This window comes from Chelonia mydas, chromosome 7, assembly GCF_015237465.2.
Source record: "Chelonia mydas isolate rCheMyd1 chromosome 7, rCheMyd1.pri.v2, whole genome shotgun sequence".
Classification (NCBI taxonomy): Eukaryota; Metazoa; Chordata; order Testudines; family Cheloniidae; genus Chelonia; species Chelonia mydas.
Genome location: NC_057853.1, coordinates 88,888,678 through 88,912,705, shown reverse-complemented (window position 1 = coordinate 88,912,705; position 24,028 = coordinate 88,888,678). Strand labels below are relative to the sequence as shown.

At 37.6% G+C, this 24,028-nt stretch overlaps 1 protein-coding gene across 8 annotated transcripts in view; it reads left to right on the top strand.

Moving 5' to 3' along the window:
• ATAD1 (ATPase family AAA domain containing 1) overlaps positions 1 to 21,820 on the top strand; it is a 54,430-nt gene extending 32,610 nt beyond the window's left edge. For 7 of the 8 annotated variants that reach the window (XM_043550736.1, XM_037903549.2, XM_037903544.2 and 4 more), the window contains 8 exons: positions 2,087 to 2,185; positions 2,658 to 2,778; positions 5,228 to 5,428; positions 10,057 to 10,163; positions 14,342 to 14,431; positions 16,333 to 16,383; positions 19,675 to 19,808; positions 20,897 to 21,820. In XM_043550736.1, coding sequence (XP_043406671.1) covers positions 2,087 to 2,185; positions 2,658 to 2,778; positions 5,228 to 5,428; positions 10,057 to 10,163; positions 14,342 to 14,431; positions 16,333 to 16,383; positions 19,675 to 19,808; positions 20,897 to 21,017 — 924 coding nt within the window. In that variant the 3' untranslated portion in view covers positions 21,018 to 21,820. Of the gene's footprint in view, positions 1 to 2,086; positions 2,186 to 2,541; positions 2,779 to 5,227; positions 5,429 to 10,056; positions 10,164 to 14,341; positions 14,432 to 16,332; positions 16,384 to 19,674; positions 19,809 to 20,896 lie in introns of those variants that run through there. The other variant, XM_037903550.2, reaches the window with a different exon arrangement.
• The last annotated feature ends 2,208 nt before the right edge of the window (positions 21,821 to 24,028 follow it).

Below are 24,028 nucleotides of genomic sequence, written 5' to 3'. Positions count from 1 at the left end.
CTGTCAAATGGGGGGAGGAGGCACGGCATATCTAGTAGTGTCCCGCAGGGGGTCAGTTCTGGCTCAGTATTTCCATGAATGACTTAGATAATGGAGTGGAGAGTATGCTTATACAATTTGCAGATAACACCAATCTGGGAGTGGTTGCAAGCACCTTGGAGGACAGGATTATAATTCAAAATGATCTTGACAAATTGGAGAATTGTTCTGAAATCAACAAGATGAAATTCAATAAAGACAAGGAAATAACTCAAATGCACAACTCCAAAATGGGGAATAACTGGCTAGCTGGAAGTACTGCTGAAAGGGATCGGAGGGTTATATTGGATCACAGATTGCATCACAACGTTGTGATGCAGCTGCGAACCAATCTATTTTTGGGGTGTATTAACAGGAGTGCCATATATAAGACATGGGAAGTAATTGTCCTGCTCTACTCAGCACTGGTGAGACCTTAGCTGGAGTATTGTCCAATTCTGGGCACCACACTTTAGGAGAGAATCAGGAGGAGAACAACAAAAATGATAAAAGGTTTAGGTCAGGTTTCCTGTGAGGAAAGGTTAAAAACCTGAGCATGTTTACTCTTGAGAAAAGAAGTTTTGGGGGGAGGAGGAGTAAGCGGATCTGGTAAGTCTTCCAACTATATTAAAAGCTGTTATAAAGAGGACAGTGATAAATTGTTCATCTCCACTGAAGTTAGGATTAGTAGTACTGAGCTTACTCAGCAGCAAGAGAGACTTAGGTTAGATATTAGGAAAAACGTGCTAACCAAATGGGTAGTTAAGATCTGGAATAGGCTTCTAAGGGAGGTTGTGGAATCCCCACGATTGGAAATTTTTTAAGAACAGGTGGGACAAACACCTGTCAGGAATGGTCTGAGTTTACTTGGTTCTGTCACAGCTCAGAGGGCTGGACTTGAAGACTTCTTGAAGTTTCTTCCAGCCTTACATTTCTATGATTCTCTAGAGCAGCTAAGATGCTCTGGACAAGAGGGGAAGAGAGAGACAAAAGCCTTCTCAGTGAGTAGAGTGGTTGGAGTTTTAAATTTCAGTTACCTACTAACCAGAGGCTGATAGTCTTCAAACAGAATCTGTGGATAGCACCCTAGTAACAGTCTCACATCCTCCCCCATTCCCGGAACTTCTGAGAAGCAGTGGATTTTGATTTTTCACCAAGGTGTTGGCCCTGGACCTGGCTATTTCATTCCCTCCCTCCTAAGTCTCTTGCACCTATCTAAAGTTTAGTCTTTTGATTAGCAAGTGGGTAAATTTTTCAAGCCCTGGTTTAAGACAGGAAGTGAACACTAGCACATCCAACTGAAATTTTGTATTTTACATAACTGCCTTCGTGCAAAGGACATCTAGATAAATGGAGTATATTTACCCCAGCATCTTGGCCAAACTAATTAGAGTTAACTCCCTTCATGGGTTCTGTGTTTGATAACAAGTGGTCAGGACCACTCTCCAACATCATTTAACAGACCTCATCTTTAATGCAACGTTCTTTATAGTCCTATGCTGGGGCAGTGCTTTTATACAGACAGAGGGAGGAGTACCCCCTACTGCAGAGGTCGGCAACCTTCAGCATGTGGCCCATCAGGGTAATCTGAAGGTGGGCTGCGAGACATTTTGTTTAGGTCGACTGTCTGCAGGCATGACCCCCTACAACTCTCAGTGGCCATGGTTCCCTGTTCCCGGCCAATGGGAGCTGTGGGGAGCGGTGACCACCACCCATTAATGTGCCTCAGCCCTGTTCTGAAGGGCTTCGACAGAGCAGGATCTTTATGCCTTTTCAGTCTTCGATGTGTCTGCTGTGACTGGCACTCAGAATATTTTTAATGTAATTTTTTGATGTGACATTTGTCAGAAATTGAGACCATGAATTAGCTTCATATAGGCCACTGAGTAGATAGACAGTAATGCCTTTTTATTGCAAAGGACTCAGGCCATATTCAACAAATGAATTCCTATCTCATTTCTAGCTCCTAACTTCCAACCCCCAAAATAGCAACTTTTTAAAAACAGATCTTAAACTATTTAACCATTTTCTTTTTCTAATGTTCATGGCTTCTGTTCTCTCTTTCTAGGCAGAAAAGCTAATGAAGCAGATTGGGGTGAAAAATGTCAAGCTTACTGAATATGAAATGAGCATTGCCGCACATCTAGTAGACCCTCTTAGCATGCATGTAAGGCACTATATTCGTGGTTCATTTTCCCCCTATTATTCCTATAATAAATACGGCACTTTATATGTGTATAAAACGGAGTGAAACATGGAAGCTCTTAATAGTGTCATTAGTAGTCAAATCTATCCTTCAACTAGGAATTATATTTTCATAAATGTAGAACTTTGAAACTTTAAAAGCTCATCATTGTCAGACTGTATCCAAGTGGAAAATAATTTTCTACCAGGAAATCTTAACTGCATTGTAGAGAGAAACCTGCATTTTGTCACATTATTCATAAAAATAATTAAATTTACGTGGTCTTGAATCTGAGATTTCATACTGCCTTTTTTTTTTTTTTTTTTTTTCTTAAAAAGATTCTATGGAGGCCATCTGGGAATCAGGGTTATGTTTGCTGGCTGTGGGTATGATATGTTCATTAACTTCTTCCCCTCCCCCTGACCCCCACCCCAATACTGTTTTTGTACATCAGGTAACCTGGAGTGATATTGCAGGTTTAGATGATGTCATTACAGATCTGAAGGACACAGTCATTTTACCTATCAAGAAGAAACATTTGTTTGAGAATTCCAGACTCTTGCAGCCACCAAAAGGTAAGGAGAAAGCATTCTAGATCAGGGGTTCTCAGACTGGGGGTTGGGATCCCTCAGGGGGTTGTGAGGTTATTATATGGGGGGTTGTGAGCTGTCATCCTCCACCCCAAACCCTGCTTTGCCTTCAGCATTTATAAGGGTGTTAAATATATTAAAAAGTGTTTTTAATTTGGGGGGGGGGGGTGTCGCACTGAGAGGCTTGCTATGTGAAAGGGGTCACCAATACAAAAGTTTAAGAACCACTGTTCTAGATATAATTTGTCTGTGGTTTCTTTTATTAAAAAAAATTGTAATGACTAGGACAAAAAAAAAAATTTACTTTTATGCTTTCAAGAGGACTGTTCCAGACAAGTTGGGTATTAGAAATGATGTACCTTGTGTTAAGGAGAAGGGTCAAATCGCAACCTGATATTTAAAGTTTAATTCCTCAGAATGGTATTTTTCTATCACTTTAATTATGAGGATTGACATTATAGAATGACCTCATTGCTTATTGCAATTTTGTGAGACGGCCGTTTGTTTGTTTTTAGTCTAAGATCTTTGCACTACTTCATAAACAGTCTTCGTTATTGTATGATGCAGCGTTTCCCAAACTGTGTTCTGTGGAACACCAGTGTTCCACACAATGTGAATAGGTGTTCCATGAAAGAATCTAAAATTGATTTTTGTACTACTTTGTATGCGCTTTCCAGTTAGAAATTGTTAGTTCAAGTTATTTTAAATTTGTATTTTTGCTTTGTTTTATAAAATACATTTGAGCATAAATAATGCAATTTTTTTTTTAAAAACCAAACGACTACGAAATATTGTAAGTGTTCTGTAGTAGGCTAAAAAGTGTTCCGTGGCCAAAAAAGTTTGGGAAACGCTGGTATAATGTCAATTTTTATTGAAGTCATATCCATGCATGTTCTACCAATCCAAATACGCATTTCCAAGAGACATCCAACTTGTGCATTAATTCTGGATTTCTGGTTGTTGGGTTGTTGTTTTTTTTCCCTCTTTACATTTCATTTTGTTCTTTTTGAGGAGATCAGATATAGCTCTGTTATATGCTAGGAAATGTTTCCACACTTCGATAAGGATACCAGTGCACTGATAGAAACAAAGGCCTTAAATGTGAAGACTTACTGCAAGCTAATTTTGCAGGTCCCTTTTGACTGTTCTGGACCCAGATCTCCAGGAAGGGAATGCAAGTGTGAATATGTAGATCCTTCATCCCTCCTTCTCTGGTGTTTAGCTAGATAAGTTCACTGCCAACTCAACACAACCTGAGAGAGAAAAGGTCAAATCTGCTCTTATTTATAGTATTGTAAATTTGAAGTGTCTCCACTGAAGTTCTTCGTCACAATTGCTTTATACTCATGTACATGAAAGCAAACTTTGGACCTAAGTAGTTAGATAAGCCTTATACTCTTGTCCTCCTATTTTCTATTGACAAGACCTCTTCCATCTTTTCTTTGTATTATATGAAAGCCTTCTTTGTATAATAAATTACTGCGTACATCTATCAATTGTCCCCTTAAAACATTCAGTTCTGTTTTGTTTGGAAATAAATGTTTCCGTTTTATACAAAATATTGTCCGCTTGTTAGGAATTCATCTTGGCTGGAAAATTGGTGTTCGGTCATGTGCTTTAATAAGATGAAGCAAGGACTATTTATGTAGAACTTCCAAACAGACCACGCTCCTCAATTTCATCAGTTATTTAAATCATGAAGATGTGAGATGCATCTCTTAAGTAATTGTCCTTATGTAGATGTAGAAAGCCTCAAAAACATTTAAATTAAGAAAAAACTAACTCACCAGTTTCTGCAGCTGTGTTTATAGAGAACACCCATTTAAGTCTAACAAAATAAGAAAACGTATTCACTACAGGAAACTGTAATAAATGGTTTGACTAATTTTAGGGGGGAAAATGAGAATGTATGTACTACTAAATAATATGCATGGAATTTTTTAAAAATGCTTTTAAAATAACTTATATGGATTTCCCTACCTCATTACAGATTTTTTTCATAAGACTTTTCAGGAAGGTAGAGTGACTATAAACAAAGCCCTAGCAAATGCCCCAAGTAAGCAAACTGAAAAAGATTTTTTTTGCCCACTAGCTTGTCAGTAATATAGAGTGTTACTTATAACTAATAGGCACAAAACAAAGCTTCAGATGTTTCTTAAGTTTAAAATGAGCTGTTCTGTATTAGCTCTTCTCTAAGAAAAGAAGGTAAAGCAGTCTCGAATAATTTGAAATTATTGCTGTTTTATATTAAGGCAATACAATAATTGCAGTACAATTGTGTACCTGGAGTTTGGTGGTAGTTACTGAAAGGTACTCAGATGCTAGCCTTAGGGAAATCTAGATAGAATATGAGTTCATATATCGCTGTGTTAGTCACACTGGGGTCTTTCCTCCCTTCCAGTGACCTTAAAACATTAATACTGTTATTTTTCAGGAGTACTTCTCTATGGCCCTCCAGGTTGTGGTAAAACTCTGATTGCCAAAGCTACAGCAAAGGAAGCCGGTTGTCGATTTATTAATCTCCAGCCTTCAACATTGACTGATAAATGGTATGGGGAGTCTCAGAAACTGGCTGCTGCTGTCTTCTCCCTTGCTATAAAACTGCAGCCTTCCATCATTTTTATCGATGAAATAGGTAACATACATGCTTTTTTTTCTTAGTCACAGAAATGCAACATTAAACTTTAAGTGTAAGTTGATGTGTCTGATGATAACACTATTCTGAGAAAACATTTGTATTAGCATACAGAACAAAATGGTAATAAAACAAGATTTAATAGCGTAAATAGTATTGAAGAGCATCCATGTCAAAGTAGCATGTCTCATTTAGCAGAAGTCCTATGATAAGAGTTAAATTTTAAGTTAAGTTATCCCTATACAATGTCTTTCTTAACGAGCCTTTCCTTAAAAGCTTTTCCAGCAGTAGTAGTTACTGTTTGTGAATTTACACCTGGGGTTAGTTATAGGAGAAACAACACAGTGAATGGAAGTTCGCAGTTTGAGTGTCAATTCTGGAAATATATGTTGGTGGGGTACAGCACCACTGTTCTTTCTCTCTCCACGGGGCTAAATTGGACCTTTAGGAAGCTCATGTTTAGAGAAGAAAGGCTTTCCTGAAATACGTAGTTATCTCTGAAAGGCCTGGGCAGATTAAACTAGCCCTTCCGCTGGTAGGATGTTGAGGAAGCTAAGGGCTTGGAATTAGAAGACTGCAAAGAAATGGGTGGTTAGAATTAACAGAACAGTTGTATGGTACCCATGAGAAAGACAGCTGCCTCGTCCCAGACCTCCCCACATATCCGTTCATCTCTTGTAATTACTTTCCTAGCAAATTGGGAATAAGTTGGTCATAAATGTAAATTAATTTCCTGGATAAACTTCAAAGTGCTTCCAATGAAAAAAAGTGAGAAGCAACGAAAGACCTAAGCCTGAATCACCTAAGCAGCTGAAGAGGGAAACAAAACAAGATCTAGCCCAGGATATCATGGCACTGAATGAATCCTGTCTGATAAATTCTATGTCAAAGGATATTTGTGTCCTCTCTAAAGATGTATGGGATGTAAAATCCCAAATGATTCACTCAGGAGAAAGATAGTATCCACTTCAGAAGCTGCTCCATACCATATTTAAATTGGCCCCTGTAATGGGGTTCACTCACCGTGAGGCTGCTCTGGGGATTAGCTCCCTAGCTTCTTGGCTGCTCTGGAGATTTGCTCCAGGTCTGTTGCCCCCCTCTCGATAGTGGCTCACACTGTTTCCCCTCTTGTTCTCACTGTCTCTGGAACTCAGGTGTTCGCTCTTTGTGACTCAGCCATCTGGCCAGGTCACTATGTAGTCCTTCCCTTCCAGGCTATCAAAGCCCCACTGGATCAGCTGTCTTCATCTGCTCCAGATAGTCTTCTAATCCACGGCGAGGTTCTGTGTCACTTTCCCAATGGTTGATAGAGGAACCTGGCCCAGCCTGCTACTCTGGTCTAGTAAATCCAGAGAGCAGGGGAGTCACAAGAGAAGTAGGAAGGAGTCCAGGGAAAAAGCAACAGGTAAATAGCAAGCAGACCATAGTTGCTGACATAGTCCTGGGAGTGGAACCCAAACGCCCTCCTTCCAGGCAGTAACTGTAGACTACCTAGCTCTATAGCTTCAAAACACCTCACTTCACTTTCAGCCCCTTTTCACTGCTAACTTCCTGACTTTATATCAGCCCTGCATGTTCCTTGTCAGCGGGGCTCCATCATCAATCAGCCTTTCAAGCACTGGCTCTCCCCCAGGTGCAGCCTATCAGGTTAATTGACCTCACTTAACCTGCTCTGCTTTGTGTGGGGTGGACATCACCATGGACCCTAGCTGCCATTAGATATTGAAAGGGCCCATCAGATGCCTAGTACTAAAAGGCAGGAGTCTGACAGGCCCAGACCCATCAACTTTAAGCTGCTGAAGTTCAAGGTTAAAATAATGTTAATGAATGCTGCCAGAAAAGCTAAAACCTTATGTATAAGGGCCACAAATTTTCTCTTTTTTCTGACTTCTCCTCTGATCTTAGTAAAAAGAGCCCTGCATTCAGTGGCATACAGCAGATCCTATGGGGGAGCACTGTCAGATGCAGCATCAAGTACCCATTCACCTTCACTGTGGATTTAGCAGGCTTCACAAGATTTTGCAAACGCCCCTCTGAAACTTGGCAGACACTTCAAGTCTGACGGACTGAAACCAGATTTGACCAAAAATAGCAGATTATTTTTTCATCATGAAAAGCGTACCTCAACAAATTTAGAAATCAGTTTATTTTCCTATGTATCCTTGTGAATATGGTAATATTCACTTATATAATCTTCCAACTTGGAGCAAATAACCAGCTAGGCTGAACTCTTCTGTTGACCACCTTTTGGAACTGAGCAGTAACAACTGTGTAGCACTTCAGAGAGTAACAGATTAACACTAAACTGGGTGATATAGAACTATCTACTGATTATAGTATTATCTGCACTGATCATCACAACTTGCACAGCTAGACAGAACCTCTTCACTAGAACCTCTGATGGATCATGTTATGGTAACCACAAATCCTTTGGAACAATCCATACTCCTGATATGTAATCTTAAAGAGCACTAGTTATTCAATGTGTGCACGGCATCTGACATACAATTAATATGAAACTTTTTTATATTTATTTAGGTTTTGTACTAATTTATATTTGATTTAGCAAATTACTTAAATATATTTGTGTTTAGAATATTATTAGATAATATAGGACGGGCAGGAGCAGAGGGAACTGAAGCAGTCAGGGATCTGAACATGCCCACATTGGCTTGTTTTAAGTCTTTGGGGTTTTTTGTTTTCTGTTACAAATATACTTTGGAAGACACACATATTTAACTCTAGATCTTTTTGTATACCTGACACCCTTAGGTTCAATTGAAGGCAAAAATTCATTCAAAACTAACCAGTATCTAATATGTATAAACACAGATGATAGCCTAGAGATGTGGTATTACAATATCAGTGGGGACATACGTATCTTTAGAGTAAGGTTAAACATCTTAAAATTAGGGTTGTTGATTAATCACAGTTAACTCATGCAATTAACTCAAAAAAATTAATTGCAAATAAAAAATTAATTGCAATTTTAATCACATGGTTAAGCAATAGAATCCCAATAGAAATTTATTAAATATTTTTGGATGTTTTTCTACATTTTCAAATATATTGACTTAACTTACAACACCGAATACAAAGTGTATTGTGCTCACTATATATAAGTATTTTTATTACAAATATTTGCACTGTAAAAATGATAAACAAGAAATATTTTTCCATTCACCTCATACCATACCGTAATGCAGTCTCTATATCATGAAAGTGCAACTTAAAAATGTAGATTTTGTTGTTGTTGTTATGTAACTGCACTCAAAAACAAAACAAAGTAAAACTTTAGTGCCTACAAGTCCACTCAGTCCTACTTCTTGTTCAGTCAGGCAGTAAGACAAACAAGTTTGTTTACAATTTATGGGAGATAATCCTGCCCACTTCTTATTTACAATGTCACCTGAAAGTGAAAACAGGCATTTGCATGGCACTTTTGTAGCCGGCATTGCAAGGTATTTACATGCAAGATATGCTAAACATGAAACTATGGAATACTTTTGCAGTTTAGTATGTATTAGTCCCTGATACTCCTACGTTATGCCCTACATGACCTCTAGGGGTTCAGTTTTGGTTTGTGATCTTGTTTGTTCCAAGTTTTGCAAATAATGAACGCTGAATTTTGTTATTTATATTTAATATATGCTATTTCCATCCTGTGCATGTATTTATGTATTTTTTATATATATAAAACAATAAAAATAAAGTTTAAAGAATTAACAGGACAAATAAGAATGGGGGGGAAGGAAGAAGAAAATTTAAAACAAACAAAAATCTATATAAGGATTAGGGAGAAAGCAGAGGTGCTATTTATTAGGAGCATGAGGATTTGTCTTTTTAACTTCGAAGTCATGAATCCATACCAAAGTGAAACAAGAACACTTCAGTTAAAATTGCTCATTCTCTTTTTCACCAAGCACTTCTTAAAATGGGACACTGAGAAACAAGATTCACTGTGAAACATGTAGTGAAACTTCCACTTTTCTCCAACTTCATTTTAAGGTGGAGTCTTTTTCCAAAGACAATCTATTTTCCTTCTGGAAGCGCTCTTACTAACTCTTTTAACAACAGTATATGCTTCTGGAGTTGATTAGTAGAGCTAGAACGCTGCATGAAAAGTGGGTGGGCCACTTTACATTAAACATGCAACTATGCTGTAATAGTCTCCTTTGATAGCTTCTTAGCTTGTCGTATTCTCAGAGGTAGTGTAATAGTCTTCAGGAGGAGCAAGGATGAAAATTCATTTTTTCACATATCTAGGAATAGAAGCTGCCTAAGATACCAATTATATATAGGAAGTGCTAGTAAGATACCTGAGAAAGTAAAACATTGGCAAATGCAGATTTTTCTCCTCTAGGTTTTCTGCAATATTTTGGGATTATTTCACAAAATCTGAGACAGTTTCATGTGATATTTCATGTACTTACATAGGGCTTAGATAATGTAACTGAGAAGATCTGACTAAAATTTCAGTGATATTCAGCATCTCTCTTCTTGGTCCTAAATTATTTTTCTTTTGTGATTACAATCTTACAATCTTATAAATTTGCCCTTGAGAAATATAATAGTTGCTGTGGTTGAATGTGAAGGTAAATAATGCTCATTGAATCTTTTTCATTCAGATTCCTTTCTACGAAGCCGTTCAAGTTCTGATCATGAAGCTACAGCTATGATGAAAGCTCAGTTCATGAGTCTGTGGGATGGTCTGGACACTGACTATAGTTGCCAAGTGAGTTAAAAAAATAAGACAAAACCTACCATAATTCTCACTGAGAAACTTAATAAATTTTTTTCTCCATTTAGGAACTAGTTAAAAATAGTCTGTTGAACATAGTAGCTGCCCAGAGGAATTTCTCTATTTTGTTGCTGGATGGCAGAATATGTCGGAACAAGAACCCTATGCTAATAGTCACTTCATGCATTCATGTTATTGTGGACAATAGTAAATTATAGACACTTTAAAAAAGTGGTTTTTTTCCCCCAATAATATAACCACAATATTTGAGATTATTTAAATTTGAAGCTTTATTATTTGAAACAAAATCACATGAACAGTTGTTTCAGGGTAAACGTAACAGCTAAGACAAATACAAACCACTCTTGGCCTGTCTAACTGGCAAGGAAATAAACCCACACTGTTCCTTTTGAAATTCACTTGCATGACTCCTAAATCTTAGACGCCAGGACCCTTATTGAAAAATTTGAATATTAATCCCAATTATGTCAATACTCACTATAGAAAAGCCTAGACATCCTCCCTCCACCAGCCCAGCTGCTTCTCCAACAGAAGCATAATCTTTACGCTTACTGGGCTAAACTTAAAAGTTCAGGAAGCTGATATTACCAGAGCAGGAATTTTGCCTCATTTATCCAACCCTTCCTTTCTCACCTAACTTTTGGTAACAATATCAAATTAGAAAATAATAGTTGGTGCTGCTTGTAAAAAGTACTTGTGAGAGTCTGAAATTCTGTCGTTTAGAGCACTTGGAGAGAGAGAGGGCAGCCTGACCCCACACCATCCTATCAACATTTCTCAAATTTTACTCAGAGAAACCTCCTTGTAAGGCTGAGAGGGCAGTTCTCTCTCCGTGTCTGTTAAATGCCTGACTTCTGTACTCAGAGTGAAGTGATAGTTTTACGTGTAGAAATTAATCCACTAGGAACTGGACAGATGACAGTACTTGTTTCACATAGACCACCAAGCAGTCATTGGATGGTAATCACAATCAGACTGCACTTAATTTGGCATTCTAGAACTGAAAGTGTTTGTATCCCATAAAGAGGACCCTGAACCATCCAATGCCTAAGAGTACTCTTTTCCCGATTAGACAAGCTTTCTTTTCTCTGTTTCACTGCTGGTTTTAACTATATCTTTTTATAGTTTATAACTTTAAAATCTGTCAGAATGGCAGTCAAATTGAAATCCAGCTTCTCATGCATCTTGAATACAACCAGTAACTTTAAAGCAGAGGTTTCATACTATGATTCAAAGACATATAGGCTAAGTATAGCTGTTGACCAGCTGCTTCGCAAGGAACAGAACTATACAATATGTCAATAGGATGTTAGTGCTAATAACTACACCGCACAGAACTTGAAGTTAAGGGTGAGTAACCTGATGTTCCCTAAGGCACAGATTCTTCCCAGTGTTTTTAACACGATGCCTCTTTAAACATTGTGAAAGTGTCTTGGAAACAGTGAAATGAAGCATTCCTTTCCTTCAGTAAAACATATATCTGATCTTGTGCTTCCACTCCTGAGCCTGAAGAAGTCATTGTGGCCCCTCACTCATACTTCTTGGCACAGTGGGAGCCCCATTAGAGTAAAATATAGTACAAAGCACCTGGTTGGAGAGTTTTGGGAGTTGGTTGTGAAAATATATCTAAATATTTTTGAGAATTATTGGACATGTCCATTTTCAGGCTCTTCCCATATTGCACTTCATACTGTTCAGAAAAATCTTTCTTTAAACAATGATTTTGAAATGTCCAAAGCACTTTTAAAGACTGCCCCATATTTTTTGAGAGCTGACCGTTACAATTTCTTCAAAATGTTTTATTGGTAAATATTTAGTTGGGAGTGTTATGCTGTGTCTGGATCTAAACAAAATTGCCTCTGATAGCAAGGATTCATTCCAGCTTTTATTATTGCTGTAAAATTCTTAACATTCTGAGGAAAATGTACTAAAGTCTCAGTAACTTAAACAGTTGGATGTGATGGGCAACATGTAGACCCTGTTAGTTGCCTCCTGCTTCAAGTGCACCTGAGAAGGAACAGTATTGTGCACAATGTACAGCCTGTTGTGTCTTACTGAAATTAAATAGTTTTTAAATTATAGACTTATTTCAGAAATTAGTTTTGAAATTTTGAGAGTTTTGTGTGCAGCAAATTGTCTGTACATTTTCCCTTGCTGATGGAGATACAAGCAATAGTGGTGATCTAAAACTCCCTTTAGGAGTTAGGAAGCTATGCATTGTGCCACTTGCATGAGGAAGCAGGAAGGGGAAGGTGGATGGCAAAGAATTATTAGGGCTCCAAAATTGGTGTAGGTTGGATTGCACCGAAACAGTCTCTCCCTGTGCTGACATCAGGTGGTTCAGTACAGAACAAGAAGGATCCCCTTGCAGCCTTTCTTCCTCAGTGCCCCGTGCCCTAGAACTCCTCTGAGGGGGAGAGGGAATCCTTAGATGAGGGTCTGACTGCAGATGACATCACATTCCCTGTCTTGAAAGTGGAGGGAAGTCTGTTTTTGTCATTCCTGCTGTTACAACAGATGTTCATCTGCTATGTTGTAAGAAAGGGGCAGAGTTTCTCTAGGGACACAGAAGAGAGAAGAGTAGTTATTGAACTTTACAATGTAATCTCTAATTATCTTTACTTTTTTAAAAAAGTCTAAATTGATTTCAGCCTGTCCCCAAGCTTCCCTTTGCATGAATGGTGATATGTTTATATTCATACTTAGAATATGAGGCTAGATTTTGGCCTCAGAAAAAAGCAGCCAGATCTGGTCATCTTTTTGTCTTGTGTAAGGAAAATATCCAGATGCCATAGAGCTGATTTAGTGGCTATGTTGTGCATCTGCTGTGTTCCCAGAGGAAAGGTGATGTGGCCAGGGCACCTGTATGCCCAGGTGATTTGCCTGCTGCCAAAAAGACCCCTGGAGCCACCAGCGGAGAGAATTGTTGGATCAAACTTCAAGCTTCTCTGACTTTTGCAAATGTACGGCCTGCCATCTGGCTGGCCCCAGGAGCAAGGGATAAGTGTGGTTTTCACCTCCTGATGCTGTGTCATGTGCAGACCAGAGAATCTGACCCCTTAACTACTTCTATATGTGGTCTAATAAATATCGTTGGACCATTTATTAAATGAACCTTTCGCTTACAATATTTTGTTGAACGTAAAATAATTTTTTTAATGTCTGCTTACCATCTTACTGTCCGGTAACTTGAGCCACAACTTTGTGTCTCTAGATGGCAGCATCACTCTAACCCATGAAAGCAACATAGCTCTGATGCATAGCTCTCAACTTGCCAAGGCCAGTTGTGGGGCAAAGTTCCAAAATGAGAGAGCTAAAAACAACAGGCTTTTAGGAATCTAAAATTATATGGGATTGATTTCTTTGACATTTATGTTTTTTGTGACTGATCATTTGCAATGTACATAATTTAGAATAACATAATTTAGAGAAAATGAGACGTGTACACTGTAGGTAACTTTGCTCTTAAAATGACAGTTGAGGTGTAGTCCAATGATGTAAATACTGTTCCTGTCTTAAATATGGATTATAAAATAAGATGCATTCATATTACATTAAATGAAACCTTTGTAAAGCTTCCTGTAGCTTCACATCCAGTTAATAATACAAAAGCAGTTAGTTTATTTTGGCTTTTCAGCTGTTTAGGTTTTTTAAAAATCAGACATTCTTTTTAGTGAATTTAATGCTTGTGAAAAATGCTATATTGCTAGTCCTGGAATCCAATCTGCTTTTTATTTACATAGGAAAAGAGAGAGTGCTTCCTCATGCTACCCTACCAAAATGCCTCCCCATTGTTAGTTCTGGAGAGAACTTGTCCACAGAGTCCAAATGTTAGTGACCAAAAATTGTTATATTCTGCCTGTTGACTTGGACTGAATTTGAATTTGCAAACTAGAGGTGAAAGGCTCAAAATACTTTGAACTAACTAGTCTGCTTCCAGCTGTTTAAAATAACCTCATAATATGTTTGTTTAAATCCTGCTGCTAGAGCAAGTGTCAGAAAGCTTGACACAACTTCTCTATAGGCTGATTTGCTTGATGGAATGTAGAACAGCTACCCAATTTGGCTTGTTTGTTTTGTGAATCCCCATTATGATGATTCTTGAAATAATTTCTCTCTGCTATCTAATCATTCTGTTTTTCTGTATTAAGGTGATAGTGATGGGAGCTACCAATCGCCCTCAGGATCTTGACTCTGCCATTATGAGAAGAATGCCTACGAGGTTTCACATTAACCAACCAGTAAGTCAGAGCAAATTGTCTTAAATAATGTTGCGTCGTTTGCCTAGTGGATTAGCAGTAGGTTTGTACTGTACCAAATGAGAGACCTACGTCTTCACTGCCCAGGCAAACGGCACCAGAGAGTATTGTTAAGGTTTGTTTTCAGTTTCTCACAAGTACAGATAATTTTTGCTTTTTAGGGTGAAATTTCCCATGAGAAACTTGAGACATACACATTTTAGCTGGAACCAACTCATTGTGCCACCAGCAGCTTCGAAACCCATTTCCTGCACTCATCCTGTACAATGGAGTTGGTGCATACTTTCCATTCTGCTCATCCACACCAAGGGGAGAGCAACTAAAAGCATTGATACCCCTGCATGTAAATTTTTGTACACTTCTGTTCAATTTTTCTTGAAGTTGTTGGCAGTAATCTTTGACTATAAGACCAAAGGTCAGCATATCTTAGCTCAGGGGTCGTCAAAATATATCAGACTATGTTTCCATCATGGTTAGACTTGGCAGCTGTTCAGCCACCTAAAGCTATCAGAGAATACTCAAATTCTACCAGATGCCTACTCAGTGTTCCTGTTACTGATATAAATAAGGCTCTTGTGTTCTCTGTACTCACATAGTTTATCTTCTTCAACTTGGTTTCTTCATCTGATGCCCAACCTGGAAAGTTACTACTACCCATTAACCTCAGAGAGGGGATCCTTACGGGTGATTCTTGAAACAGGAATAAGTTACTTACCGTGGTAACTGTGGTTCTCTGAAGTGGGAAAGGTGAATAGGGAGTGTGGATCCATGTGGGCTATCATCTCAGTCTTTTGTAGAAGGATTCTTTTAATTAATGAAAGAAACCAAAGGATGTTTGGGGCGTTTTCCCCTTTGATTCCCTCAGAATGCTGTTTGGGATGATGTGTGAACCACAGTGGAGAGTACTCTGGAAATTCCAAGTTCTTTCTCCAGAATACATTTATCTCAAGAGTGGGGTTCAGTATGGACAGTCAACTCTGAGTACCACAGTTACTATGCCAAGTAATTATTTTCCCTCAGGGTAGCTTATTAATCCAAAATAAACAAGGGGAATTGGCAGCTGTGAATACCCAAGGCCAGTCCGTAGGTAAGAAAAAGGTGTTTGCAGGGCTTGGGGATGCAGCAGCCAGAAACTCCTAGGTAGGCATTGAAGCATATAATAAAGTATTCCGCAATTTACATTTAATCAATTCAATTTTTATAAATGGAAGCGGATTTAAATGGCATAAACTTGTTCATTTGCAGATATGAATCAGTTTTTTCAACACTTACATTTTGCAATCTTGGTCTCAGTAAAACCATGCTCAGTGTTTATCCATCTTCTGTCAATAACTTCATTGCAATGCATGACTAATATTGCTTAAGGAAGTTTCTCAAGTATGATCTTTAGAATCAACACGACTTTTGAAAACAGCATTTGCAGCAATGGTGATTGTCCTGTTGCTTATGTGATTAACAAAGTATATTAAATATATAATGTCCATTTTAGATCCAGCGGGACCAGTCCTCTGTTATGGATGGTGGGTGCAGAAAACCCTAAGATATTTACATGGGTACAAGTCCCATTCAGGGAAGAGTAAGATTTTAAGTATTCGTCAGCTAGTTTTTTCCCTTTCCCTATAATTAATGTAAACGGTGTTCCTGGACTCAAGGGATAAAAAGTAGACTTGATATCTTGGTGCTGAATAGCACCATTGCCATCAGTAGCATACATGCTAGGAAAGTGACCTCTCATTTCAAGGGATCAACCTGTATTTCTGGAGGGCATGGAAGATGCAAAATAAATATGTACAGTTGAATTATTTTAATAGGTAAAGAAATGTCACACTCTCTATCAGTCTCTTTTTGTTCCATAATGACTGAAATCTTGTGTCTATTTAAAGGCTCTGAAACAGAGAGAGGCGATTTTGAAACTGATTTTGAAAAATGAAAATGTAAGTAACATATTTGTTTAAAAAAATATTTCTATGCATTATCATGGCCATGGGTGGAAACCTTCAGGGCAGTTGGAAAACATGCTTTCGAACCAACCATCTTTGACCATTGTATGGATTATAATCAGAAACATGCTGGTAGATGTTAGGGGGCTTATTCCTTCACCCACTTACTTCCCTGGTTCTTCTCGCATGAACAGAGAGCAACAATACCCGAAGTCCAAAGGTGTAAACAATTCGATGTTTATTGGGGTGAACTTCCAGCAAGCATGATTCCAGTTTCCTTCCTTAGTATCCTCCTCCCCAGCTCTGACACCACAGAGCCTTACACCTGTGTCCCTGTTCCCATTCCTGCCCTTAGCAAAACATGATTCCAATTTCCTTACCCCATTCCCTGTTCCCATCTCCCCCACCCGCATGCCCATGCCCACCCCCACCCCCCTACTTCCTAATTGACTGCAAACTATATAATAAAACTTGACTTCTGCTTTGCTATACCTTAACCAATCATGTTCCTGAAATTTAACTAACCAATCCTAACATATTGTAACATGATTATGTACCCAATTATATCCCACCACCTTAATTAGTTTACACCCGGCAAAATTAATTATACAGCAGATAGAAACAATCACAGAACCAGACAGAGATTATACAGACAAACAATAGCAAAGTGGGAACTATAATGACAAAACAATACAGAAGTGAGGATTTCACATCCCAGCTATTGATAAATGAGTTCTTGCCAGACAGGATGCTGTTTCCTTTTACATTTTCTAGGCACTTCCCTTTCTCTGGAGGTGATAGGCATTATCAGGACAGGATTGTATTCCTAACAGCCCAATAGCACCTTCTTTCAATGTGACTAGTTTGGAATGTGAGGATGTGACCATTCGCTTCCTAGCTTATGGCTGCCTCTGCTGCTTAGCCAAAGGCCTTAGCCTAAGCACAGGGCCTCAGACTGTCACAGTAAGAAAAGGCCCTTACACCGGCAGACAGTGATTTTGATTCTCTTTTGTACCTCTATAACTAGCCAAGTGATAAGAATACACCTAAATTCTTAGAGTACAGGCCTTTACAGACAGGCCTGAATATCTATATCCTAACAGTAGACAGTGTTTGAGTGCAGTGTATTTATGACTGGGAAGCTTCTGGATTTGGGTGTGACCTCAGATTTCAGAGGTAGAGTAGTTTAATAGATTAAGCATGAAACTGTCTTTAGAGAAATTAGATTTCTAATATCAGTTTTGACAATGATTCACTGTGGTTTAGGGCAAATTATATAATCTCTCTGTCAAGGGCATTCTCTCTAGTTGAGCTGGAAAGTGGCAATGTGTGACAGTGCTGCTTTTACCTCCTGCTTGTTCATCAGGAAGAAAAAGTGTTGCCTCACATTTATCTTCAGAACTTTATATGGGGTTCATGTCACAGACTAGAGAAGGAACAAGGAGACTTGAAACATCTGTGTATTTTTACACAGTTTTACCATTGTTGCTGTTGACAAAATGTACGGCCTGGTCCTGCCAGCCTTCTGTGTGGAACTCCCTTTTAAGATAATGGTTCTGTGCATGGAGAACTTGCAGGATTTAGACCCACCATATTAGTAATTCCCATATTAGTTTACAAAACATCCTAGATTAATGTCTGTACAATAAAACAAATACATTTCAGAAGTAAAACTAATTTTAAATCTCATTAATTTTAGTGGTATAATATGGGAGTTGATCGCTATGAATGGCTAAGTATTAAGAAGGAAAACATTTCATAAACTGTCAGGATTGCATGCAGGTGATAGTTGGAATATAAGGTCCTTCCAGCAAAATAAGTGAGCACTAGAGATATGAAAACAGAATTGATATTTAAAAGAAAAGTGTCAACATAAATGAGTCCTAGAGGAAGGCTGAAACTTGATGATTTTAAGTTTGATGGATTTAGTATTGGGAAATCCATAGAATTATAGACATTAGGGCTGAAAGGAATGTGATGGGTCATATCAAAGCCTCTAGACTTAGAGCAGGCTAATCTTCTAGACGCAGATTGTTCCTTTTTCAGGAAATATTTTTTCCTTTTATTTGAACATGTTCCTTAATGTTGACCTTTTTTTACGTACTTGAAGCATTGTACTTTTAATTTGTCTATAAAGAAATTTAAAAAAAATTCCACTTGCTTTTCTGATGCATCTATGTAAAAAGATTAGCTTCTAGAAGACGCCATTTTCTGATGGAAAATATTTGTTTAAAGTTGGGAGATCTGGATTAGAACTATCAAGAGGGAGTCAAGACTCCTGGGTTGCTTTTGGGTTCTGCTTGACTTGGTGCATGAACTTGGACGAGTTATGTTGCCTGTCAATGGTTCAGCTCTCTTATTTGTAACATGGGTATAATTCTTCACCACCTCAGAATAGCACTATTAAAATTAATTGGTTTTAATGTGTTTTGATATTCTGTGATGAAAGGTGCCAACAGAAAATATTAATATGTCAGTTGATTTTTCATACTTAGTGTGTGAAGTGGCAAAAATGTTCATTAAAATGAAACGTCCATGCTAAATGTACACTTTTTAACAATGTCTGAGAAATAAATTTGTGTGTTGATAGACAACATGTAATAAAATAAAATAAAATAATACTCATAGGCCTATGTCTAGGTCTTGTTTTGTATTACTCATACATATATAAGGACCTGAGTGCACTAAGTACCTTGTAGGATCAGCCCCTTGTAAAGAAAGGCTAATGTTGGAGTGTGGGTGTAGAAGAATTGGATCACCATTTCTGTGATTCCGTTGTATCCACTGGTGGTTACAGGATGTTGTCTATAGTGCATGCTAAGTCATATTTAACACTGAGTTGATACTTATAACTCTTCGCAGTTGTGTTCTAACATGACATAATTTGCTAGTAAAGACAAGCCCTAAAAAGTGTCATAGAAGCTCTTCAAGACTTTGTGTCAGGGGGATCCTGTCCTCTTCAGCTATCAGCACTCTAAATTTGTACAGGAGAAATGAAGTATAATAAGGTAATTACTGCCTTCCAGTGGCTGCCAGTTTTTTAATAACTATGAAGTTTTGTTAGTGAAACTTTAATTTTACTAATCACGTCGTTGCTTCCCAGGTAGAAAGTAATTGTTTTATGTTGTGATTATACTTTGCTAACATTTTCTTTTAGTTCCTCAAAGGCAAAACCCTAATAAATCTAAAGACAGTAAGTCTCTAATAGTGACTTTCTTTTCTATATTTTGTAAAATATCTTAGTGACTTTGAAGTTTTCATGCCCATTTCTTTATTTTCTGGTAGGTGGACAGGCATGTGGACCTCCTGCAAATTGCTAAAGAAACAGATGGATTTTCAGGAAGTGATTTGAAAGAAATGTGTCGTGATGCAGCACTCCTGTGCGTCAGGGAATATGTTAATTCTACATGTGAAGAAAGGTGCTTCTTGCTGTTTCTATTATGGCTGTGAGACTGAGACTGAGCCCCCTTTGTGCTAGACACTACAAATAATTGTGTCTTCAGTTTTAATGTTAAGAAGGAGCTTTAAAAACAAAACAAATGATGGAAACCAGTGGTGGTTTTTCTCTACACCAATCCTCACTCCACGCACACAAATTCAGTGAATAAATCACTTCATTTTGGTTATGGATGTAATCAGGATTTTGTTGAAAATTACTTCAGTACTATTGGGAAATATTATGGTAAAAGATGAACACACAAGATGGGGCATAACTTTATTGATTTTAATGGGACTGTTCATGTGCATAAAGTTACACTGTGTATAATGTTTGGAGGATCGGTCCCCATGTGTAATCATAGGCTGTAAATGTGGCTACTTGAATTATACAGGTTCCAGTCATGCACCCCCTGCATTTCCCAAAGCACTAAACCATACATTCTAATGTAAAGGTTCCGTTGCCTCTGTTACAGGATCACTGCCCTCAAGCTTACTTTTGTATGTCCTTAAATCCAAATCCAAGGTGAGCTTGAGTGCTACATTTCATGGTTTAATACTGAAAAATGAACAAAAAACATTTGATGTGTTTAGTTGGAGAACTAATTCTCCATATATATAAAAACCAGAAATTAGTGAACAGTAAGTAGTCCAGAGTTTCCTTAAAAAATTACAGCTAAACAACATTTTATAAGAGCCAAACTAGATTGTCAAATGGGTTTCTTTCCTGTTGAATGAGTTCCTTATTTTAGTGTTCACAACTTCAGAACTTTTTTTAACAATACAGTAAGGTACCTAAAGAGGAACCCACACACCCTTCTGTTGCATAGACCTTGATCCTGTGTTACATTATGTAATTCCAGAACTTTACAGCAAGTAATAGCTCTTGTGAACACTTCTCTCCTACCCCTGGTTAGGTCAGTTACATCCGTTGATATAGCCAGACATTATCTATTGAGTGTTCTGTAGTTTCTGGCACTGTATGTATAGCTGAGGATTATTTTACAGCATGTAAATCAGATTAATTATGTAACATTTGAATCACTGTTGGGTTTTTTGTTTTTTTTTAAAGCAATGATGAAGATGAAATTCGGCCAGTGCAACAGCAGGATCTGCACAGGGCAATTGAGAAGATGAGGAAGTCAAAAGATGCAACACTTCAGAATGTTTTGATGCATGTTAGTTTAGACTAAGACTAAACAGTGTGTTTGCAGTTTCTGATGTGGCCTAGTTTGGTGACTTGCGCTGTAATCAGTTAGTTAAAACGAGTGTGGGGGGAGGGATATTCTTTCAATAAGGGAGTTAAATGTTTCATTTCCAGAGGGGTTTTATACACTGAATTCTAAATTATTGAAATCTGGTAATCTTACAGAAATAGATGTGGTCTACAGCTTATGAAGTGGAACAATGTAGTCCAGTCCAAGAGTGAATGCTTGTGTTTTGTCCAATTACCAATACGTTGTAGTGGCCTTAAAGTAGGTTCTAAGCTGATGCATGTTTTTGAGGGGAAGTGGAAAATGATTGAATACCAGTTCATGTATATATGTATGAACGTGTGTGTGTTTATATTAAGTGTATATATCCACACATTTTTTATATATAGACATAATCTGTAGATAAGTTGAATATGGAAAATCTTTTTTTACTTAATTACTGAATGAAATTAAATCAGAAGATGTATAGATTAAAAGACTCTGTTGTATTCAATGCACATTTACCTTTTTTTCTTCTAGAAACTTATGCAAAAGGCAGAAATTCTGTTTGAATTGAAATTTTATTTTACAACTTTGAAGTATTGGTGACTTTCACATTGATGTTTTAAGTCTACATTCAGTAGAGGTAGCAAACTAATGCATAAATGTTTGAATATTTTTCATTTTTTATGAAATCCTGCTATTAGGCTTTTTTTTTTTTACATTTTTCCTCTCTGAGTTGAGTGAATAACCTTGCTAACTGGTCTTTCATTAAACCCTCCATGTTCTAATTCCCTAAAAAATGTGGCTCTGATTTATTATACACTAGTCAGGGGTTCTGTTGTTATGACTTCATTTTCTTTAGAAAATATGACAGGTTTCAGAGTAGCAGCCGTGTTAGTCTGTATTCGCAAAAAGAAAAGGAGTACTTGTGGCACCTTAGAGACTAACCAATTTATTTGAGCATAACTCAAATGCATCCGATGAAGTGAGCTGTAGCTCACGAAAGCTTATGCTCAAATAAATTGGTTAGTCTCTAAGGTGCCACTAGTACTCCTTTTCTTTTTTAGAAAATATATTTCAACATCTTTACAGGATGCTATGAATTATCACAAGCTTTATTTTAACTTGGAGGGGGAAGTATATTTTGTGGTGGTTTTCTTTGTTTCCTCATACACTAATTTGCAAAGCTGAGAAACTCGACCTGGGTCTCTCAGTCATTGTGAATTAGCAATGTTAAACTGTTGCCAACAAGTACAGTAGAACAAATTTATATAAGAGATCGATAATGTAAGATGTAAAACTTTTCCAAGCTTAATATTGTTTAAACAAAGTGTACCTTTATTTTTTATAGCAGCACTATGAATTGTGTACTAATTAAGTGCATATATACTTCCTAACCTAACGGCCAGGATGTTCAGACCTAAGTATGTTACGGACAACCAGCATATGCTGCTGATAAGAGGAAAGTTAAATAAGCACTGAAAACAAGTTAAAAATAAGATGAAGAAATTTGAACCACCCACCCTAGGATATAAAGGGCTAAAAATGGAAATTCCATCAAAAGTTTATAACCACTGTATTTTATAATATGTAAAAAGTCCCTTTTCTCTGAGAACTTCTTCAGTGAACTCTGTTATATATCAGCTGTTCAAAAGATGTTACTTTGACTCAGCAACTCATTTTCCCACCCCCTCTTCTCAAAGATTGCCTTTCTCCAGTCTAATGTTGGTTTCCTTTTTGACACTGGAAAGCTCTAGGGTAAATGCACATAGCTTTCAATCATAGTGGGAAAGGGAAATGAGATTATGCCACAGTAAAGAACACTAATTTGGGGTATTTGGCATTTTAATCTAAAGTATTTCAACTATAGAAAAATCAAACAATAGTTGAGGAGATCCAATAACAGAGAATTCTATCCTTTTTAAAAGAATTCCTCCTATGGGAAGGGGAGCTCTTCAGTCCTTAGGGAAAAAAACAGAACCAGCAGTGAGAGAATTTGTAAACATCTAGAAGAAAAGCAGCAGGGATTTATAAGGAACAAATGACAGGCAAATTTAGTTGTTCTTGAATTTTTATTAAATTTGTGGATGAGGAAAATGCAGCAGAAGTAATATAGTTTTAGTGAAGCATTAGGTACTGTGATCTCCCCCCCCCCCCATTACCTTACATACAGTAACACTCAGCATATTAAAATTAACTTCTGTGGTTTTAGAATCAGTTCAAATTGCATGTATTATGACCACCTATTACTAAATGTAGATAAACTTACATTAGTAATCCATTTTAGCAAAGCACTTAAGTAAAAATACATGCTTAACCTTAAACCTCTGGGTACTCTAAATAGCTGAGCAGTCCCATTGATTTCAATTGAAGTTAAGCACGATTATATGCTTTTGCTGAACCAGGCCCTTTTGGACCCAGTGGTTTGTTTTTCCCTGTCCCCTTGAACATGATATTGTGTGATGTGTGTTTGATTTCATTTAGGTCTCTTCCTACTCCACTCAGTAACCATCATAGCTTCAGTAGTAGTCTGTAGCTAAAAGACTGATCAAATGATCTAGTCTAGGAGGAAATCCTGGTGTCTTCTTTTCACAAGGACCTTGCTATTCAGTGAAGGATTCATATAGATCAGTGGTTTTCAACTTTTCTTTTTCCATTTGCAGAGCCCTAAAAAATTTCAAACGGAGGTATGGACACCTTTGGAAGTCTTAAACAGTCTATGGACCCCCAGGGCTCCATCGATCAGAGTGAAAACCACTGATATAGATCTCTGGAGAACACCACTTGAATTGCCCTTCTGCTATTTAAGATTCTCTTTCAGAGTATGCTTGAACTTCAGCTTTTTCCTCCTGTACGTGGGAGTAAGAGTAGGGACAACAATTCACCCAAACTAGGTACACAAATAAGCAGGGGATCATGGTGCCTGAAGTGTATCAGCTCATCCTCTGAGCAGAAAGTGGTTTACTCTTAACCGTTCACTTACCAGGACTTTTGAAAATTTAGTCCCT